The sequence below is a fragment of the Microtus ochrogaster genome, linkage group LG8 (genome assembly GCF_000317375.1).
Source record: "Microtus ochrogaster isolate Prairie Vole_2 linkage group LG8, MicOch1.0, whole genome shotgun sequence".
NCBI lineage: Eukaryota > Metazoa > Chordata > Mammalia > Rodentia > Cricetidae > Microtus > Microtus ochrogaster.
In genome coordinates, this window is record NC_022033.1 from 3,366,180 (window position 1) to 3,381,962 (window position 15,783).

A 15,783-nucleotide genomic window follows, 5' to 3' on the forward strand; every position below is an offset into this window, starting at 1 on the left:
AGAGAGAGAGAGAGAGAGAGAGAGAGAGAGAGAGAGAGAGAGAGAGAGAGAGAGAGATTTTTATTGGGCAAATGCCTTCCCAGAATATGGGGTGACAAGTGACCACCATGTTTGTTTGTTTGTTTTATATGGATCCTGGAGCCTGATCTCAGTTCCTCAGCTTGTACAACTTGCCAGCTGAAATATTTCTACCCCCTCAAACAACAGGCACCAACACAAGCCATGATAATTGATAGAAAAATGTTGGGATGCACAGCTTTCAGAAGGCACTCCGCCTATGGATTTTCATTATGTGTGTTTGCTATAAAGTCACTATGAATCTTCTCAAAGGGATCTCTCTCTCTCAAAGGAACTATCTGCCTGTCACTGGGGAGGTGACTGCAGCCAAGAGCAACCATCTGTAACTCAACGGATTCCCTAGAGCCCAAGACTCTTTGTCTGTCCATGGCAGGATCCCACCAAGGTCCTGGGAGAAATTCTGGTTTTCTCCAACATGATCATTTCTTCCCAGCAGGGAGCCAACCAACTGCTCTCCTCAGAGGCAAGGACAACAGAGCAGGAATAAAAGTAGGGGAAGAAGGGCAAAATCACAAGAGCTCTGCGAAGCCTAAGGTTGAGACAAGGAGTCCAGAGCATATGTGGTTGACACAGGTCCCTAAAATCAGTGAGCACACGGAGTTGGTCTAGGAAGGACGGTGACAAATGGATCAGTCCGGATTTAAGGGATCTGATAGAGGTGATGATCTCTGCGGTGGTTTGAATGAAAACAGCCCCCATAGGTTCATAGGGAGTGACACTATTAGGAGGTGTAGCCTTGTTGGAGGAAGTGTGTCACTGGGGGTGGGCTTTGGGGTTTCAGATGCTCAAGCCAGGCCCAGCGTCTCTCTTTCTGCTGTCTGCAGGTATTGCAGAACTCTCAGCTGCTTCTCCAGCACTACCCGCTTGCCACCATGACCATAATGGACTAAATCTCTGCACCTGTAAGTCAGATCCAATTAAATGTTTTCCTTATAAGGACGCCTAATGGTCATGGCGTCTCTTCATGGGAATAAAAATCTAACTAAGACAATTTTATTTTAATTTAGACTTTCCAATCAATAAGAAAGCAAAATTTCAAAGAAGATCAAGCTGGTGGGCTGGAGAAGTACCTCAGTTGAATGCACAAGCATGAGGGCCTGAGTTCAATCCCAAGCACTGGCATTAGTTAGAAAGTTGGAAGTCGTGGTGTCTGTCTGGCTCCCAGCCCTGGGGAGATAGGTGGAAAGCAGAGGATCCCTTAGGCTTGCCATCCAGCCAGTTTAGCCTAAATGAGGCTCCAGCCCCAGAGAGAGAGACCCTGACTCAACAAACAAATATAGGCGATAGATCCTAAGGAAGGACACCTGAGGTTGACCTCTGGCCTCAAACCATAGTGTACACATGTGTACCCTCAAGCACACAGACACATATCACACACACACACACACCATAAAGGAAATTTGTGTGGATCTTGACATTGACTTGATGATATCTCCGTTGCCACGGAAGTCAAAGAACTAGCAAACAGCCCCAAGTGGCTCCTCAGCTCTGAGAGAGTGGGAACCAAGGCTGATCTAACCATCATTATGAATGTGCTGAGTGTGTGCAGGATCCTGGGAAGGGAACCCAGGGAAACTAAAAATTTGCAACCAAAGGGCCTCAGTTTTCTCCCCTGTAAAGTAGGGACCAGTACTTTGGTGGTTTAAATGAAAATGCTCTCCACAGATTTCATCTACCGCTTCTGTTTGGGGAAGGTTATGGCACCTTCAGGAAGGAGTTTTGCAGGAAGAAGCCTGGGGTTGGGCTTCAAGAGTTTATATCCTCACCCCACTTTCCGATGTCCCTCTGCTTCCTGTGTATGATCAATGTGTTATCTCTCGGCTCTCACCACTGCCACGCCTCCGTGCCATGATGGACTCTCCTTCTGGGACCTTAAGCCAAACTGAACTCTTCCCTCTGTAAGTTGACTTTGCTCATGGCATTTTATCACAGAAAAACAACTAATACACAATTCTCCCCCCCCCCCCCGCTGTAGTTCTAGTGTGAACTCAGTGGGACTACGCACGCACAATGCACACCTCAGGTTTAGGCACACCTAGATAATGCCCTGACCTCAGAAACTTCCAGACTAAAGAATGAAAGAGAAAGCAATGTCTTCCCAGAAACCAAGGTTGTAATTATGGTTACAAGTCAGACCGCCCTGACTAGGAGGGCTGAATGAACAGGGTAAGCAGAGGCCCTGGTCCTCCCTTAAATTCCGCAGCCCAGAGTCAGTTGAGACTTTCAGAATTGGAGGCACTTGCTGCTTAGATAAAGGAAGCTAGGGCGGGCTTGTAAGCAGCTCTAAACTGCACTGAACTGAATGGTGAGTAAACCCTTCAACCTCCAGTTCCTTGTCCAGAAACCTCGTGACATGTGGGCCAGAGAAGCAGCCAGTGTGTTTCTCCTGCAGAACCAACAGCAGATAGCATCTACAGAGGAGTGTTACCTTCACATCTGGCTTGGCATAGGCCGCAGCTGCACTGAAGGACAGAGCAGGCATCTGGCCTCCCCCAGTTGGCTGCATCTGTGAAAACCAGAGGAGGAAATACGACCATGGTCAGAGGGTAGTCATAAAAATCAGCAAAGAACCCTGCAACCTAAAACACAGGACAGCAGGGCTGTCGGGGAAGAGCCTTTTATTCCATATCTCCAGATGATGCATCTAGGGAGTGGATGTTTTACTGTTTGCCATTCTCAGTGGCTCGGGAAGAGGGTGAACTTCCTACTGTGCTGGTTTTATGTCACATTATACCATGAGACCCCAGATCTCAAAATCATCATCTCCTAAGACTAAGGCTGGATTGGCTGGCATGGTCAGGTGAGATGGACAGCCAAACAGGCATACGCATGCTGAAATGATGTTAAGAACCAATGGGGTCAGCTGCCAGAATTTACAGAGTGCCCGTCAGTGCTCAGCTGAGGGCATGACTTTGATTAAATTGTCCAATCAACTGCAAGGGAGTGGAAACATGGACCTCACTTTATATATGAAAACCCAGGGCCAGCAAAATAACCTAACCGCTGCTCACCAATGTGGTTGGTTGGTTTAGCTCTCAGAGCACTAAAGATGCTAGTGTAGAACACTTGTTTCTCAGCACTATTTGGGGAACTTATGGAATCACTGGGGAGAAAGACATAGTAGGAGCAGGTAGGTTACTGGGGTGGGCTTTTGAGGGCAGCAGCATCATTGTGGATTTTGGCCTGTGCTCTCTTACCATGAAGAAGGCATTCCTGTATGTTCCTGCCACCGAGGACCCACTTGCTAGCCACCTTGTGTTCCTCACTGTGATGGGTTAAGTCTCCAGAACCATGACTCAACTACACAAACGAACAACAGCCCGCCTTAAGTTCTTTTCCATTGAGGGTTTAGTGCCAGCAAAGAATAAGTAACAGGGCATGTCCAATGGCCCGAAAGGACAGGATTTCCTTGACATTTTTGCTGCTTCTTATTCAACCACTCCTAGTTCTCAGTGAAGACAGACAGGACAGTTCATGACACCATCATCCCATTGCTCATGTGACCCATCCCAGAGCAGCCGTCAATGGTGCTGGCTCCCTGCAGGCTGTGGTTGTGTTGGGCGCTTCCTTAAGTACTGTCCTTCAATTCAGTACCTGAGGAGCAGACTCCATCCCTTAGGCCACAAATGGGAATGCAAGCTCAAATACACCAAACTAGTAAGAGGTAAAGGAAGAAGGAGAGTCGAGCCTTGTCCCTGCAAAACCAGGGGGACCTCTTCTCGCTCTCTGTGTTACAGGAGGGAGGAGCGGTAGTTCTGTTACAGGATGACTGACTGTGCCAGACAGAGAAGCTAGCTCCCATTTCACCAGCGAGCAAAGCAATGCCACCCAGAAATGCTCAACCTGGCAGAATTGTTTTCTCCTGAGCTTGGTTTCTCACGTCAACACTGGGGACACTGGGCCAGATACTTCTGTGTCGGGTGATATTTGACTATAGCCCTGGCCACAGGCCATCAAGGGCTCATAGTATCTTCTAATTGCGACCATCCAAAGTAGCTCCAGGCATTGCCAAGTGTTCCCTCGGGAAGAACTGAGCACAGTTGAGAACCACTGGTGGAAAACACAAATGCGTCTGGCTGTAACATGCAATTGTGGAAGCAGTGCTTTCTCGTGTGTCACTCAAGCTTGAATAAGAGTAATGAAATAAGGCCTGAGCGATGGCTCAGCAGTGTAGAGCACTGGCTGCTCGTCAGAGGATCCAGGTCCAGTTCCCAGCATGCACACGGCGGCCCCAAACCATCGACTAGTAATTCCAGTTCCAGGCAGGGGATCCGATACTCTTTTCTGGTCTCTGCAGGGAGCACACATGCCTGGTGTGCAGACATACATGCAGGCGCTCACACACACACATGAAGTAATTTAATCTATGCAACGTGTGCTCTACGGATTTCTGCTGTTGACATTGCTGCCATGCAACACACGGCTCCACGGTCCCTACCTGGGCTGAAAGGGCTTGGCTCTCCTCATTGTACACAATCAGCGTCTGGTGGCCATTGTCACTTGGGATGACGCCTCCGAGCCTCTTGGGTCCAAACTCAAAGCGGCACCGCAGCAGGGAAAGCAGAGCGGCTGTGGTACAACAGAAAGGAAGGAGCAAGCTTGCCCCTGTCAGAGGCCTCAGAGAACCAGGTTCCGCTCACATCCACTCAGCTGCCACCTGACAGAGTCAGGCTCCATCTAAATCATCTTAGGAGCTGAGCAGCGTGTGGGGCTCAGGTAGATGCTAACACTTCGTGCTGAACTCACTGCTTAGTATTAACTGGCCAGGAATACTCTTTTTTTTTAATAACTAGTGCCCTTATTAACCTTAGTCAAACCCGGGAACCTAGACACCTGTGTGCCTCTGTAACCATGGTTACTACAAACATATGCTCACCCTTGGATCCATGTTCCTCTGTGGATTCCATTGTTTACATAATTGCCTGCTGATGGAAACTGAATTTCGGCCAATTAGTGTGTCTGGCAACCTTCTGACCTAAACAAACCCAGAGTTCATCCTCCTTCCACCCACGCAGAGCCTGTCCAGGTGTCCGTTGGTCAGTGAGAGGCCCTGAGCTCCCAGGAGGCACTGACCTGCCAGAACCAGGAGCGCTGCACAGACAGGGGACAGGGCCCACAGCAGAAGCCCCGTGTTGGAGAGAGTCTCGCACTTGGATCCACTAGGACAGGAGCAGACCCTCACGTGGACCGTCTGCCTCTGCGTGAGGCCCTGTCTGTCTCCTATGAATAGTGGCACCAAGTATTCCCCAGGCGGGAGACTTCTCAGCATCACGAGCTCAGCAGAACGGCCTGCAAAGGCAGGAAGACATGAACAAGCTCATTGGCCCATATGCATCTCCTTGCTTCCCCCCAGGACCAAGACTCTGCATGGAAATAGACAAGATAGAAAATCCAAAATCAGGGAGCATATAGGAAAGAAAAGAGGCCCTTTGTCCCAGGATCTGGGTGGCCTTTTCTGTTAGATACCATTGATAAAGTCAAACAGCCTACAGATGGGGTGTCTTCCTAAAGACCCCCAAATGAGGATAACAGATAAGCTGTGTTAGCTTAGGGACCAAATGATCCTTGAGGTTTTAGCACAATAAACAACATTCCTTGTAACCCTACTTTACAGCTTTACTGACAAAAGAAAAGTCTGTAACCTTTAAACCCTACTGTAAATTGTGTTATCTGAACAAGCAACTTAGAAAATCTACAGAATCTGATCTACACTCACAGGATCCTGTTTACATCTTCATGATCCTCGCTACACACATGGGACCACTCGCTACACATGCAGGATCCCACCCAACCCACAGGGCCCTGTCTACACCCACAGGGCCCTGTCTACACCCACAGGGCCCTGTCTACACCCACAGGACCCTGTCTACACACACAGGACCCTGTCTACACACACAGGACCCTGTCTACACACACAGGACCCTGTCTACACACACAGGACCCTGTCTACACACACAGGACCCTGCTTACACACACAGGACCCTGCTTACACACACGGGACCCTGTCTACACACACAGAATCCTCCTGCAACCACAGGATCCTGCCCACACCCACTGTAAATGCACTTAACTGGGACTCTTCCTTGAGAAACCCACACCCACTCTTGGGTATATCTTATACTCGCCCATGAGCCTATTTCTCTCCAAATTGTAATAAACTCCAGGTGCCTTTCAGTCTGGCTCACCCTGAAAGTCTTTTTAGTGGTAAAGTGAAGAATCCTGGGTTTGCATAAATGAAGGTCCCTAGGGGAGAAGGGAATTTCTGTCCATAGCAGTGTGGAGCAAGGCCTCCATCCTTGTAGCTACCCCATTATTGCTGCTGGCAGAAGGAGCCATAGGCAATATTAGAGAAGTCCCAAGACTAGTTTCTCTTCTGATGGCAACCGCAAGTTCACAACCTACCATGACCATGGTCAGGTGGACAACTGCAGTAGAGACAGGTCCTCCAGACATAATACACTCATTGGCATCGGGAAACAGAAAGAGCAGTGACCCACCAGGAACTTTAGACCTTGGCCCAGCAATGGGATAAAGTAGGACAGAGCGGTGGTCTGTCTATGGTGATGAAAGGGTCTCCAGACCCTTATCTGAGATTCCCGCCCCACTATGTGATCTTGGGGACTGGCAGGCTGTGTAAGAGATGCAAGGTTGACTGGGAGTTGTACATCGGGTACAACTGCTTCTCGGTTGCCCAGAGATGCCCTGATGAAAAGCTAGCTGCCTCTGACTCATCCTTACCCCTATAAAATCCCCAGCTCTCCAAGCTGAACTGGGATGGCGATCTGTCAGCCTCTCTATCCAGGGCAAATAGAGATTCCTTTACATCGTCCCAAGCTCTAGAACTCACAGCAATCATACACACTGTTACAGTCATGGCTGCTGTTTTCTACGAGGACCAGGACCCAGATGAGAATTGGGGGACAGAAGGGCACAGACAGTCATCTTCCATGGAATCAGGAAAGCCATGAGTGACAGCAAGCATGCAATACTCCATCCAGACAAGCTCACCCCAGTCCTTGTGCCCAGAATCCTTTCTGAGACTTTGTAAGTAATCCTGGCTGGCCTCCCAAGCAACACACTCTGATCTTTAGGTTCTCCAAGGGTCACCTGAGACTGTGTGCCCCAATGTTCCCACCCTAAATCACTTGTTGCCATCTGTGTTAGCCCCTAACCCGTACAAACCTTCACCCTGCTTCGTCCTCAGCATCCAAGTACCATCTACATCTCTCTGGGCAGAGTCCAAGTCAAAAGTAAAGGGGTTGGAGTAGGGGTCCAGGTCTCCATCCTCGGCCTCTAAGAGCAGGGGCTGGTTCCCCGCAGACTCGCAGATCTCCAAGTGTCGAGAATGAGACTGGAGAGTCGGAGCGTTGTCATTGATGTCAGACAGGAAAAGCATCAGGGTCCCTGTGCCGGTCAGTGGTGGGCGGCCTTGGAAGGGAGAGCAACCGGGGATAAGACAGGAGGTCCAAACACAGGAGCGAGAGATTAGAATGGAAAAACCAACAGCGTCAACAGCTCCTGAACCAGGAGGGCTTGCAACAATCGCTAGCTCTCTGGAGAGCCAGTCAGTTTTCAGTCAGGGTCTGGCCCTGGTTGGTCGGCCACCCTCCAGTGAACAGGGACACACAGACACACACGGGCAGCACAAACTGTTCCTGACGGGTTTTTTTTAAAGATAAGAGAACACAGAGTGGGTTGTGTAGGGGAGGGGGTGGCATCTGAGAGGGGCTGACAGAGGTGAGTAAATGATCAAAATACATTATACAGAATTCTCAAAGAAGTAATAAAATTGTGACTAAATGAATAAATAAATGAATCACTTAAGAGAAAAATCAATCAAGCAAATGAAACCCAGCAGTATCTTAACTGGGAGAAACAGAACCGCCTTTTAACCCCACTTTGAGCTGTGGAGCAAACAAAGGCAGGCTGGCCTGGCATCCCTGCTTCTGCCTGTCCTCCTGTGGGGAAGAGGCCTCTATTGCATCCTCCTTCCTCTGCCTCCCTTTCTATTTGAATTGCAAAATTCGGGACCCAGGAGGTTGGACAGGAACCTGATTTGCCAGGAAAAAAAACTGTAGCCAGTCTCTGCCCTACAAATCCTTCACAGAAACGGCAGAAGAGGAGCAGCTTGCCCAGGAGCAGGAAAGCAGGGGTCCTCCCACCCATCACCCCATCACGACTGGACCTGTGAAGACAGGGGTGCCCTTCCTGTGAGACAGACTACTCTCCACCCCACTTCTCAAGCCTGCACTGGGACGACTGCTCTTCCTGGGTCCCTGTCTCATTTGTTTTCTGAGAGGGAGCAGGTAGGGGGGCCTTCTGGGCCTGGTCCATCCATCCAGAGAGCCCTCCTTGTGCACACAGGCCTGGTAAATGACCACGCTCAGCTGTGCCAAGGACAAATCCACCCACTGAAACATCCGGCCATTTCTCTTCCCATGTCAGGAACCGCCCAGGTCTGTGCTCAATCTGTTTCTCGCCTATACAAAAAGTCAGACCATCCAGAAAAAGCAACCAAACCCTTGTCATTATCTTGAGTCATTTGTAGATGAGGTAGAGTGTACTAGCATGTCCTGTCAGTCATGTTACATGTTAAGGGAAAGTGAGTGTCTGTAAAAGGGTAGCATGTGGAATCCCCAGGGAAGATGGGGTCCGTGCAGTTCCTGCCTGTGATGGTGGACCACACAGCTTTATAAGGTGTTGTACTGGGGAAGCTGGCAAAGGGTGCTGGGATGCTGAAACCCCTGTGAATCTGCTCAGTGACTGACTGGTCAGGTATTAGCAGGTTTGGGTGTCACTGAGGGTGGCTCTCCCCTCATAATTCAGCAGCTGACAAAACTGGGTACTGAAACTCTGGACTCTGATCCCAGGTGAAGACATGGCAACCAATCAGAACTGTCTGAAAGATTATGGCTACCTGGTAATAATCTACTACAGACCATATTACAAATCTGGTAAAGAGCCTGCCAATCACCGGGAGGGAACATCCCTCAGGAAAGTGTCTATTTTAGAGACTTTAGGAATAGCATGAAGCCCACTTAAAAGTGGATGTTAGGGGTGGCCTCTCTGACCACTGGCCACTCTCCTCACCCCACAGATATGCTTTCCTCCTCAATGGGCCCTATGGCTGCTGTCCATTCTCATCCCTTGAGGCCCCTCCTCCACTTCTCTCTAGAACACACTCATTGATCTCTGTACTTCAACATATGATCTCTGAGTTATTCTGATGGAAATAACAAGAGCTGGGGAGCACAAGGGAGGGAGGAATGGTATAAATTTATGGTGATTTAAAAATCATCTTTTCTAATTAAAATTAGAACTTAAATTAAAATTAAAAACAAGTCATGGGGGCTGGAGAGATGGCTCAGTGGTTAAGAGCACTGTCTGCTCTTCCAGAGGTCCTGAGTTCAATTCCCAGCAACCACATGGTGGCTCCAAACCATCTGTAATGAGATCTGGCGCCCTCCTCTGGCATGTGGGTATAAATGGAGGCAGAAAGTTGTATACATAATAAATAAATAAATCTTAAAAAAAAAAAAAAGAAAAACAAAAACAAGTCATGGCCATCAAGCAACCATCCCCAACCAAATCCTCACACCCGAGAGTTCGGGTTGGCCCGCTTCTCTTCCCTGGACATCGACTAGGGTCTTGCTTCACTGACAGATAATCATGCAAGTGTGTTGGGCAGGCCCACGGTCCTTAGAGCCTGGGCTTTCATCACAGATGTCTTTAGGTACAATTCTTAATGCTACTTGAAAATGTTCTCAGATGCAGCCTTGTGGGAATCTGGAGAAATGCGCTAGGATATGTTTTTAAAACCACTCGTCCTGGTTTATGACAAATGCATCCTGCTCAGTCGCATTTGCTGTGGCTTATGAGCCATCCCGGGTACAGGAAGCTGCTAAATATTTATCACACGTCGTTGGGCTTGATAAAGCGCTACTGCATTAGCTTTTGAACAGATGAAAATGGCGGGCCTGATGGCAGCTTCCTCGCCGGTTTAATTGTCTCTGCCGAGTGAATACTGCCCCTCTTTCAGCAGAATTGGTCCCTAGCTTACCATTTCAGGAGTTATTATCAAAAATAATCTCCAGCATCAAGGCAAAGTGAAAACAACGTTTATTTTATAATTTCCTCAGTGATGCTGAAAATGGCCTCCCTTAGAGGCTGGAGTCACCACTGTTAGCTCCGGCTTTGCCTCAGTACTCACCACTGTCAACGGCATGGACAAGGATTGTGTAAAAGCTGCCATTCACGTGAGGAGACTCCCGGTCAATTTGCCGCTTGGTAGTGACCGCTCCTGTTTCTTCATCCACGGTCACCCAATCTGCTGGATCGTGAACCAGTTTGTATCTTGTAGAAGGAACACAGACATAATTTTAAAATTTAGGAAACTCTACCAAAAGACAAGCCACGGCCAGGGTGGTGCAGACTTGTCATCCGAGCACTTGGGATGTGGAGTCAGGAGGCCATGAGTTCAAGACCATCTCCAGCTTTATAGAGGGTTCGTATCTTTTTAATGACAAATCAAAATATATCAGAGAACTCCTGTGGTGATCTGAATACAAATGGCCTCCTTAGGTTCATAGATTTGAGTGCTTGGACACCAGGGAGTGTCACTATTTGAAAGGATCAGGAAGTGTGGCTTTGCTGGAGGAAGTGTGTCACTGGGAGTGGAATTGAGGCTTCAGAAGCGCAGACAGGCCCAGAGGTTTTCTCTCCTCCAGTGCCTATGGATCCAGAGGCAGAGCCGTCAGCTACTTGACCAGCACCATCCTGCCATCATACTTACTGCCATGATGATAATGGACGGAACCTCCGAACAGTAAGCAAGGCACAATTAAGCCCTAACGTAAGTCCCCTCTTCCTGTGCAGCCTGAGCATAACTCAGCCTGCCTTGGGGAAACACTTGGTGCAGGAGCAGACCAGTCTATGAGTATCAGCAGAGGGCGGCTTCCCACTCAGCACAGTGTGCCTCAGAATCGTGGGTCTTGACCCTCTTGTAGCAGACCCTAAAGGACTCTCTCCCTTGAAGATCATCTTCCTAGCCATCACTTTGGCAGGACACTTCAGGGTTTCTGAGAGTGACAGGCATCAGATGGCATCCATTGGAACCATGTCAGGTTGCCAACCACTGTGCCTCTGGAGGGACCACAGTAAGGGATTCCTGTACTCAAGCCAGGAGCATGAAGCTCAGGCAGAGAAAGGGCCAGAGAAGGGCAGCTTCTCTACGGGTTTCGTCTTCCTCATCTGGAAAAAATGCTTTTAGCAGGGCCCACCGTGATCCCTTGTGGATAGCCAGTGGGTCATAGATTTTAAAGAGACCATTTTCTCGTGCACAACTTTAACAATTAGGGAAGGTTCTAGAAGTCCCTGTAGTTTTATGGTGTTCACAACCCAGGAGTAGAAACTCAAGAGTTCATCCATAGATCATCTGAGACCAAAAGCAAATTTGGGCATGAAAAATAACTAATTTCAACCTAAGGACATTAGAAAGAGAAAACACTAACTGTGGTCTGTGAATGCCGCCTTTACCCTGGCATAGAAGACACAACTGATACCCTGACTAAGCAGGGTCTGAGGTCACACAGTAGGGTTCCATCACTGGGGTGGTTAAGACATGGGGACCGACGGGAGAGTGGTGGATGCCAGGGATCTGGGTAAGGGAAGTGAGGAAGTGGACTGGGAAAGAGGCTGAAGGGAGGGGTTTGGGGAGGGAGATCTGGGGAAGGGGACTTGGAAGGGGCTGGGGGAGCTGCCTTTACTGGGTACACAGATTCTAGGTGGTGTATGAATGTATTCAGTGCCAAGGACTGAACTCTTAAAGTGGTACACATATATACCTCATTAAAAAGATTTGACTAAAGTATTTCATTTAAAACAATCAATATTATTAAGAGTATTTATCCAGAAGCAAGAGAGCTAGGGTATCTGGCAAAGAGAGACATAGAAACATGTTACAAAGCATTTTTGTACAAAAAAAAAAAGAGACTCTGAAGGGTCAAGGGAGGGATAAGTTGGGAGACTCCAGGAGGGTGCTAAGGGTGAGGGTGCTAACTGGGTTAGTCCAGCCAGTTTACCAGGTAGCTTTACATTCTTACTCCTGGGACTGAAACATACTCAACAACGTTCTCCGACAGCCAGGTGGCCAACAGTCCTCACCCTGCAGCCAGCCTTGCTGCCTGCTTCTCTGTGCCCACCTTATCTGGCTGGTGACCCTGTCCGGGTCTGTAGCATTGAAATCTCCCAGCCTGATGCCCGGCCCGGCTCCATCCTCCTTGCTGACGATGAAGCTCCTGGGGTGAAAGGCTGGTGGGTCATTGGTGTCCACCACCTGCACGCTCACAGTGGTGCTGGCCATGGCCTTCGTCGACGGCTGTGCCTGGCCCTCCTCACAAGAGAAGAGCGGCTCCTGATTCTCCACAACAATGCTGAGGCTGTGGGCTGCTTGAGTTTCATAATCCAAAGGCTGCCGAGGTAAGAGAGGGCTTGATTAGTGCCCACTGCTCCCCTGGCTGGAGGACGCTTAGCAGAGTCATCAGAAACCCAGCGGTGGGAGGAGGTGATCAAAAGCCAGCTCCCTTTCACTGGACCACACAGAGCCACCCTCCATCAGAGGGTGATGAAAAATGCAAGAAAACCCGGAACTCATGAAACATTCAAGTCTTAACCGTGCCACAGGAAGAAAAAGAAATCAGAGGAACTTGGAGAAATATAAATACTAATGATCATAGCTACTCAGGGTACAAAGTAGCCTGGGACTTGGAAGGACTCAGAAGCCAGGAGGGTGACAAACTCAATGGCAGGCAACTGTGCAGCGGGTTGTCAGATACTTGGTATTCACAGTGTGGTCTGCGGCTCCTGAACGTTTCCTGGACCTTATTCAACTGACAGGCAGAATCCTGACCCTACCCAGAGGCACTGACTCTGGCCGGCCCTTCCAGTCGAGGTAGCTGTTCTGTGCGGGAGGTGCTGGCCTTTCTTAGGTCTCCTTGAAAGCCACAAAGACTAAAAGCATCAGCGCCCGCCTGCCCCTGTCAAGCTATGACTTTATGTAAAGGATCTCTCTGCTCTTTGATTTTCTCACCCATAAAATATGGCCATAATATCCTCCTCCAGGGCCAGCTTCCCTGAGCTCAGCACCCATCACAACCCACACAAATGCCCCAATATTTACACTACAACGGTTTAAGATGTTTTAAACCTGGGAGATTAAAAGAAGAACTTTTCACTAGAGAAACATTTTAAAGGATGGGAGGGTGGCCCAACTAGTCCCACACTTGCCTAGTGTGCACAAAGCCCTGGGTTCGAGCCCCAGCACCACATAAAGCAAGTATGGTTGTGTATGTCATGACCCCAGCACCCTAGAGTTAGAGACAAGATGAGAAATTCAAGGGAAGCCTCTGCCACGTAATGATCAAGACCAATCTGCAATATTTGAGACCCTGGCCCAAAATAAATAGTTTTTAAAGTTCGTTTTTCATCACATCAGGAAAAGAAATAATAAAAACTCCAGCCTTATGTGAATGTGGTAGATTTTGTCTGTAACAACAATGAAAGGTGTCAAAGAACTTGATAGCATAAAACGTCTGCTTCTTGTTACTGCAGGAGGAGCCCTCGGCCTCCACACAAAGGACTCAGATGGTCCTGCGTTCTTCTAAGGGTGGCACAGGGCACACTATGCATTCCGCACACAGTGAGCGCTTAGCAGGTACTAGCCCCTTAGTCATTATGGCTTGTCCCCCGGATAGGGACCTAGGCATCCACCACCGCCTGACCCTGACTTTACCTTGATAACATTTAATACTGCTCGGTTGGTCTCAGGGTCAGTCATGATGTCAAAATGTTCCTCCTCATTGCCGTCCAGTATGTGGAATTGTGCTCTCCAAGCTGGTGTAAATGGGGAGTCTCCGTCTTGAACAGGAAGATCCAACACGCCCCAAGCGACTTCACCTTCAGAAATCTGAATCTCATACTGAAAGAAATCATCATCATGTCCACATCACAGATGCAAAGACACACCATAGAGAAGAGGGCAGAGATGGGGGGCTGGGAAAGGGCTGGGTCCTCATCAAGACACCTTTGACCTTCAAGCATTTGAATTCCTCCAGTTATATTAGGGACACTATGAAGTCGGGAGCATGCTCCTTCCTATGAACGGCATTCCCTAAGACTCTGTGCCTAAGGCTGGATAAGTTTAAAGAGAGTCTTCAGTCCAACTCAATGCATTCTTCCGCTGAGAATTTTTAAGATGCAATACACAGCCTAGCCCACGTGTCGTAAGTATCCTAGCTCTTCCACAATGGGGAGAGATTTATTTGGATCAGGGGAACCATCTTTCCAGCATACATAGTTCCTTGAAACAGCTCATTTTTCAGTAGTTTTTGTAGAGAGTCTCTAAGCAAGCACGGCAAGACAGTGAGGTATTTTTTTTCCAGGCTTACTTTTGAGCGCATAGATTTTTCCTAAACCAGGGAAGGATTCTGACACGGGCTTAACTAGAACATTATTTTGTCATTGGTATAAACTTTTGGAAGAGAAGCTTTCACTGAAAACATTCCATGTTGGTTTATGTAATTAAAACATTTAAATAACCCATTTTAAAATTAATTGGTTGATTCATTAATGCAACAGTCAGTACCACAGGTAAAATAGTAATAATAATAACATTCCCAAGGAGTTGAGAATGGAATGCCTGTGTTTGGGGAGGAGGTCAGGCAGGAACTAGAATAAATAAGTTCACTAAGTAGAACACCACAAGGCAGATGAATGAACAAAGGGCTTCGAGTATCCAGGAGGGGTACAGGGTGTTGACTGGGTCATCAAGGAAAACTCCTCTCGGGATCAATTTGTGTGTGCAGGAACATACACATGTAGGAGCCTCCTTCCTCTGTGCAAACACACTGTGAAAGTGTCAGTTCTATCCTTCTGTGTTCCAGGGATGGAACTCAAGCCGTCAGAAGGACAGCAAGCTCCTGTATCATGTTGATGGCTCCAACCTTGCTTCTGGAGACAGGTTTCCCACTGAGATCTAGGACTCACCAATTAGGGAAGGAAGGCAATGGATCTTGCTGCCTGGCCTCAGTGGACAGCACCATGCCCAGAGTTTTATATGAGTGGTGGGTGTCAGGCTCAGGCCTTCACACGCAGGAAGCAAATATTTAACGGATGGGGCTATCTCTCTACCCCGGGGTGGACTGCCCAATTCCACTTTAGGTTACTTTGGAGTATCGTATGTACTTTCTCATGACCCAGGAGAAGTACATAAGCCTAGGGCTTGAGGACCTTTTGTAGAGGGCTTAGAATTCAGGCACCCTATGCCTTACATGGTCTTCCACAAATGTGGGCATGTGGTTGTTGCCTTCCTCCACACTGATGTGAATGGTGGCTGTGGATGACAGGGATGGCTCTCCACAATCCGTCGCTCTGACTATCAGAGTGAACCAAGGAGCAGTCTACATGGGAAGGGAAAGGAATGTTAAGCCCCACAAACACAGGGGAGGAAAATATTAACAAGGACATTTCTTCCTAGCAACTTCTATAGCAAGGCTTAACCACAGAAGACTCCCAATTGCAAATACAGACCCCAATCTGGGGCTGAGGCATAAACAACACTCTGGGTGTGAGTGTGTGTGTGTGTGTGTGTGTGTGTGTGTGTGTGTGTGTGTGTGTGTACGCGCGTGCACATTGCCAGAAGTTAACCTT

At 48.5% G+C, this 15,783-nt stretch overlaps 1 protein-coding gene across 1 annotated transcript in view; it reads right to left on the reverse strand.

The window, feature by feature from the left end:
• Cdh26 (cadherin 26) overlaps positions 1 to 15,783 on the reverse strand; it is a 50,258-nt gene that overhangs the window by 11,127 nt on the left and 23,348 nt on the right. Inside the window, exons 6-13 of the mRNA XM_026787265.1 lie at positions 15,405 to 15,533; positions 13,868 to 14,053; positions 12,279 to 12,547; positions 10,289 to 10,431; positions 7,261 to 7,506; positions 5,152 to 5,367; positions 4,517 to 4,647; positions 2,507 to 2,584 (exon numbers count right to left, since the gene is read on the reverse strand). Of these exons, the coding sequence (XP_026643066.1) occupies positions 2,507 to 2,584; positions 4,517 to 4,647; positions 5,152 to 5,367; positions 7,261 to 7,506; positions 10,289 to 10,431; positions 12,279 to 12,547; positions 13,868 to 14,053; positions 15,405 to 15,533 (1,398 nt within the window). The remainder of the gene's footprint in view (positions 1 to 2,506; positions 2,585 to 4,516; positions 4,648 to 5,151; positions 5,368 to 7,260; positions 7,507 to 10,288; positions 10,432 to 12,278; positions 12,548 to 13,867; positions 14,054 to 15,404; positions 15,534 to 15,783) is intronic.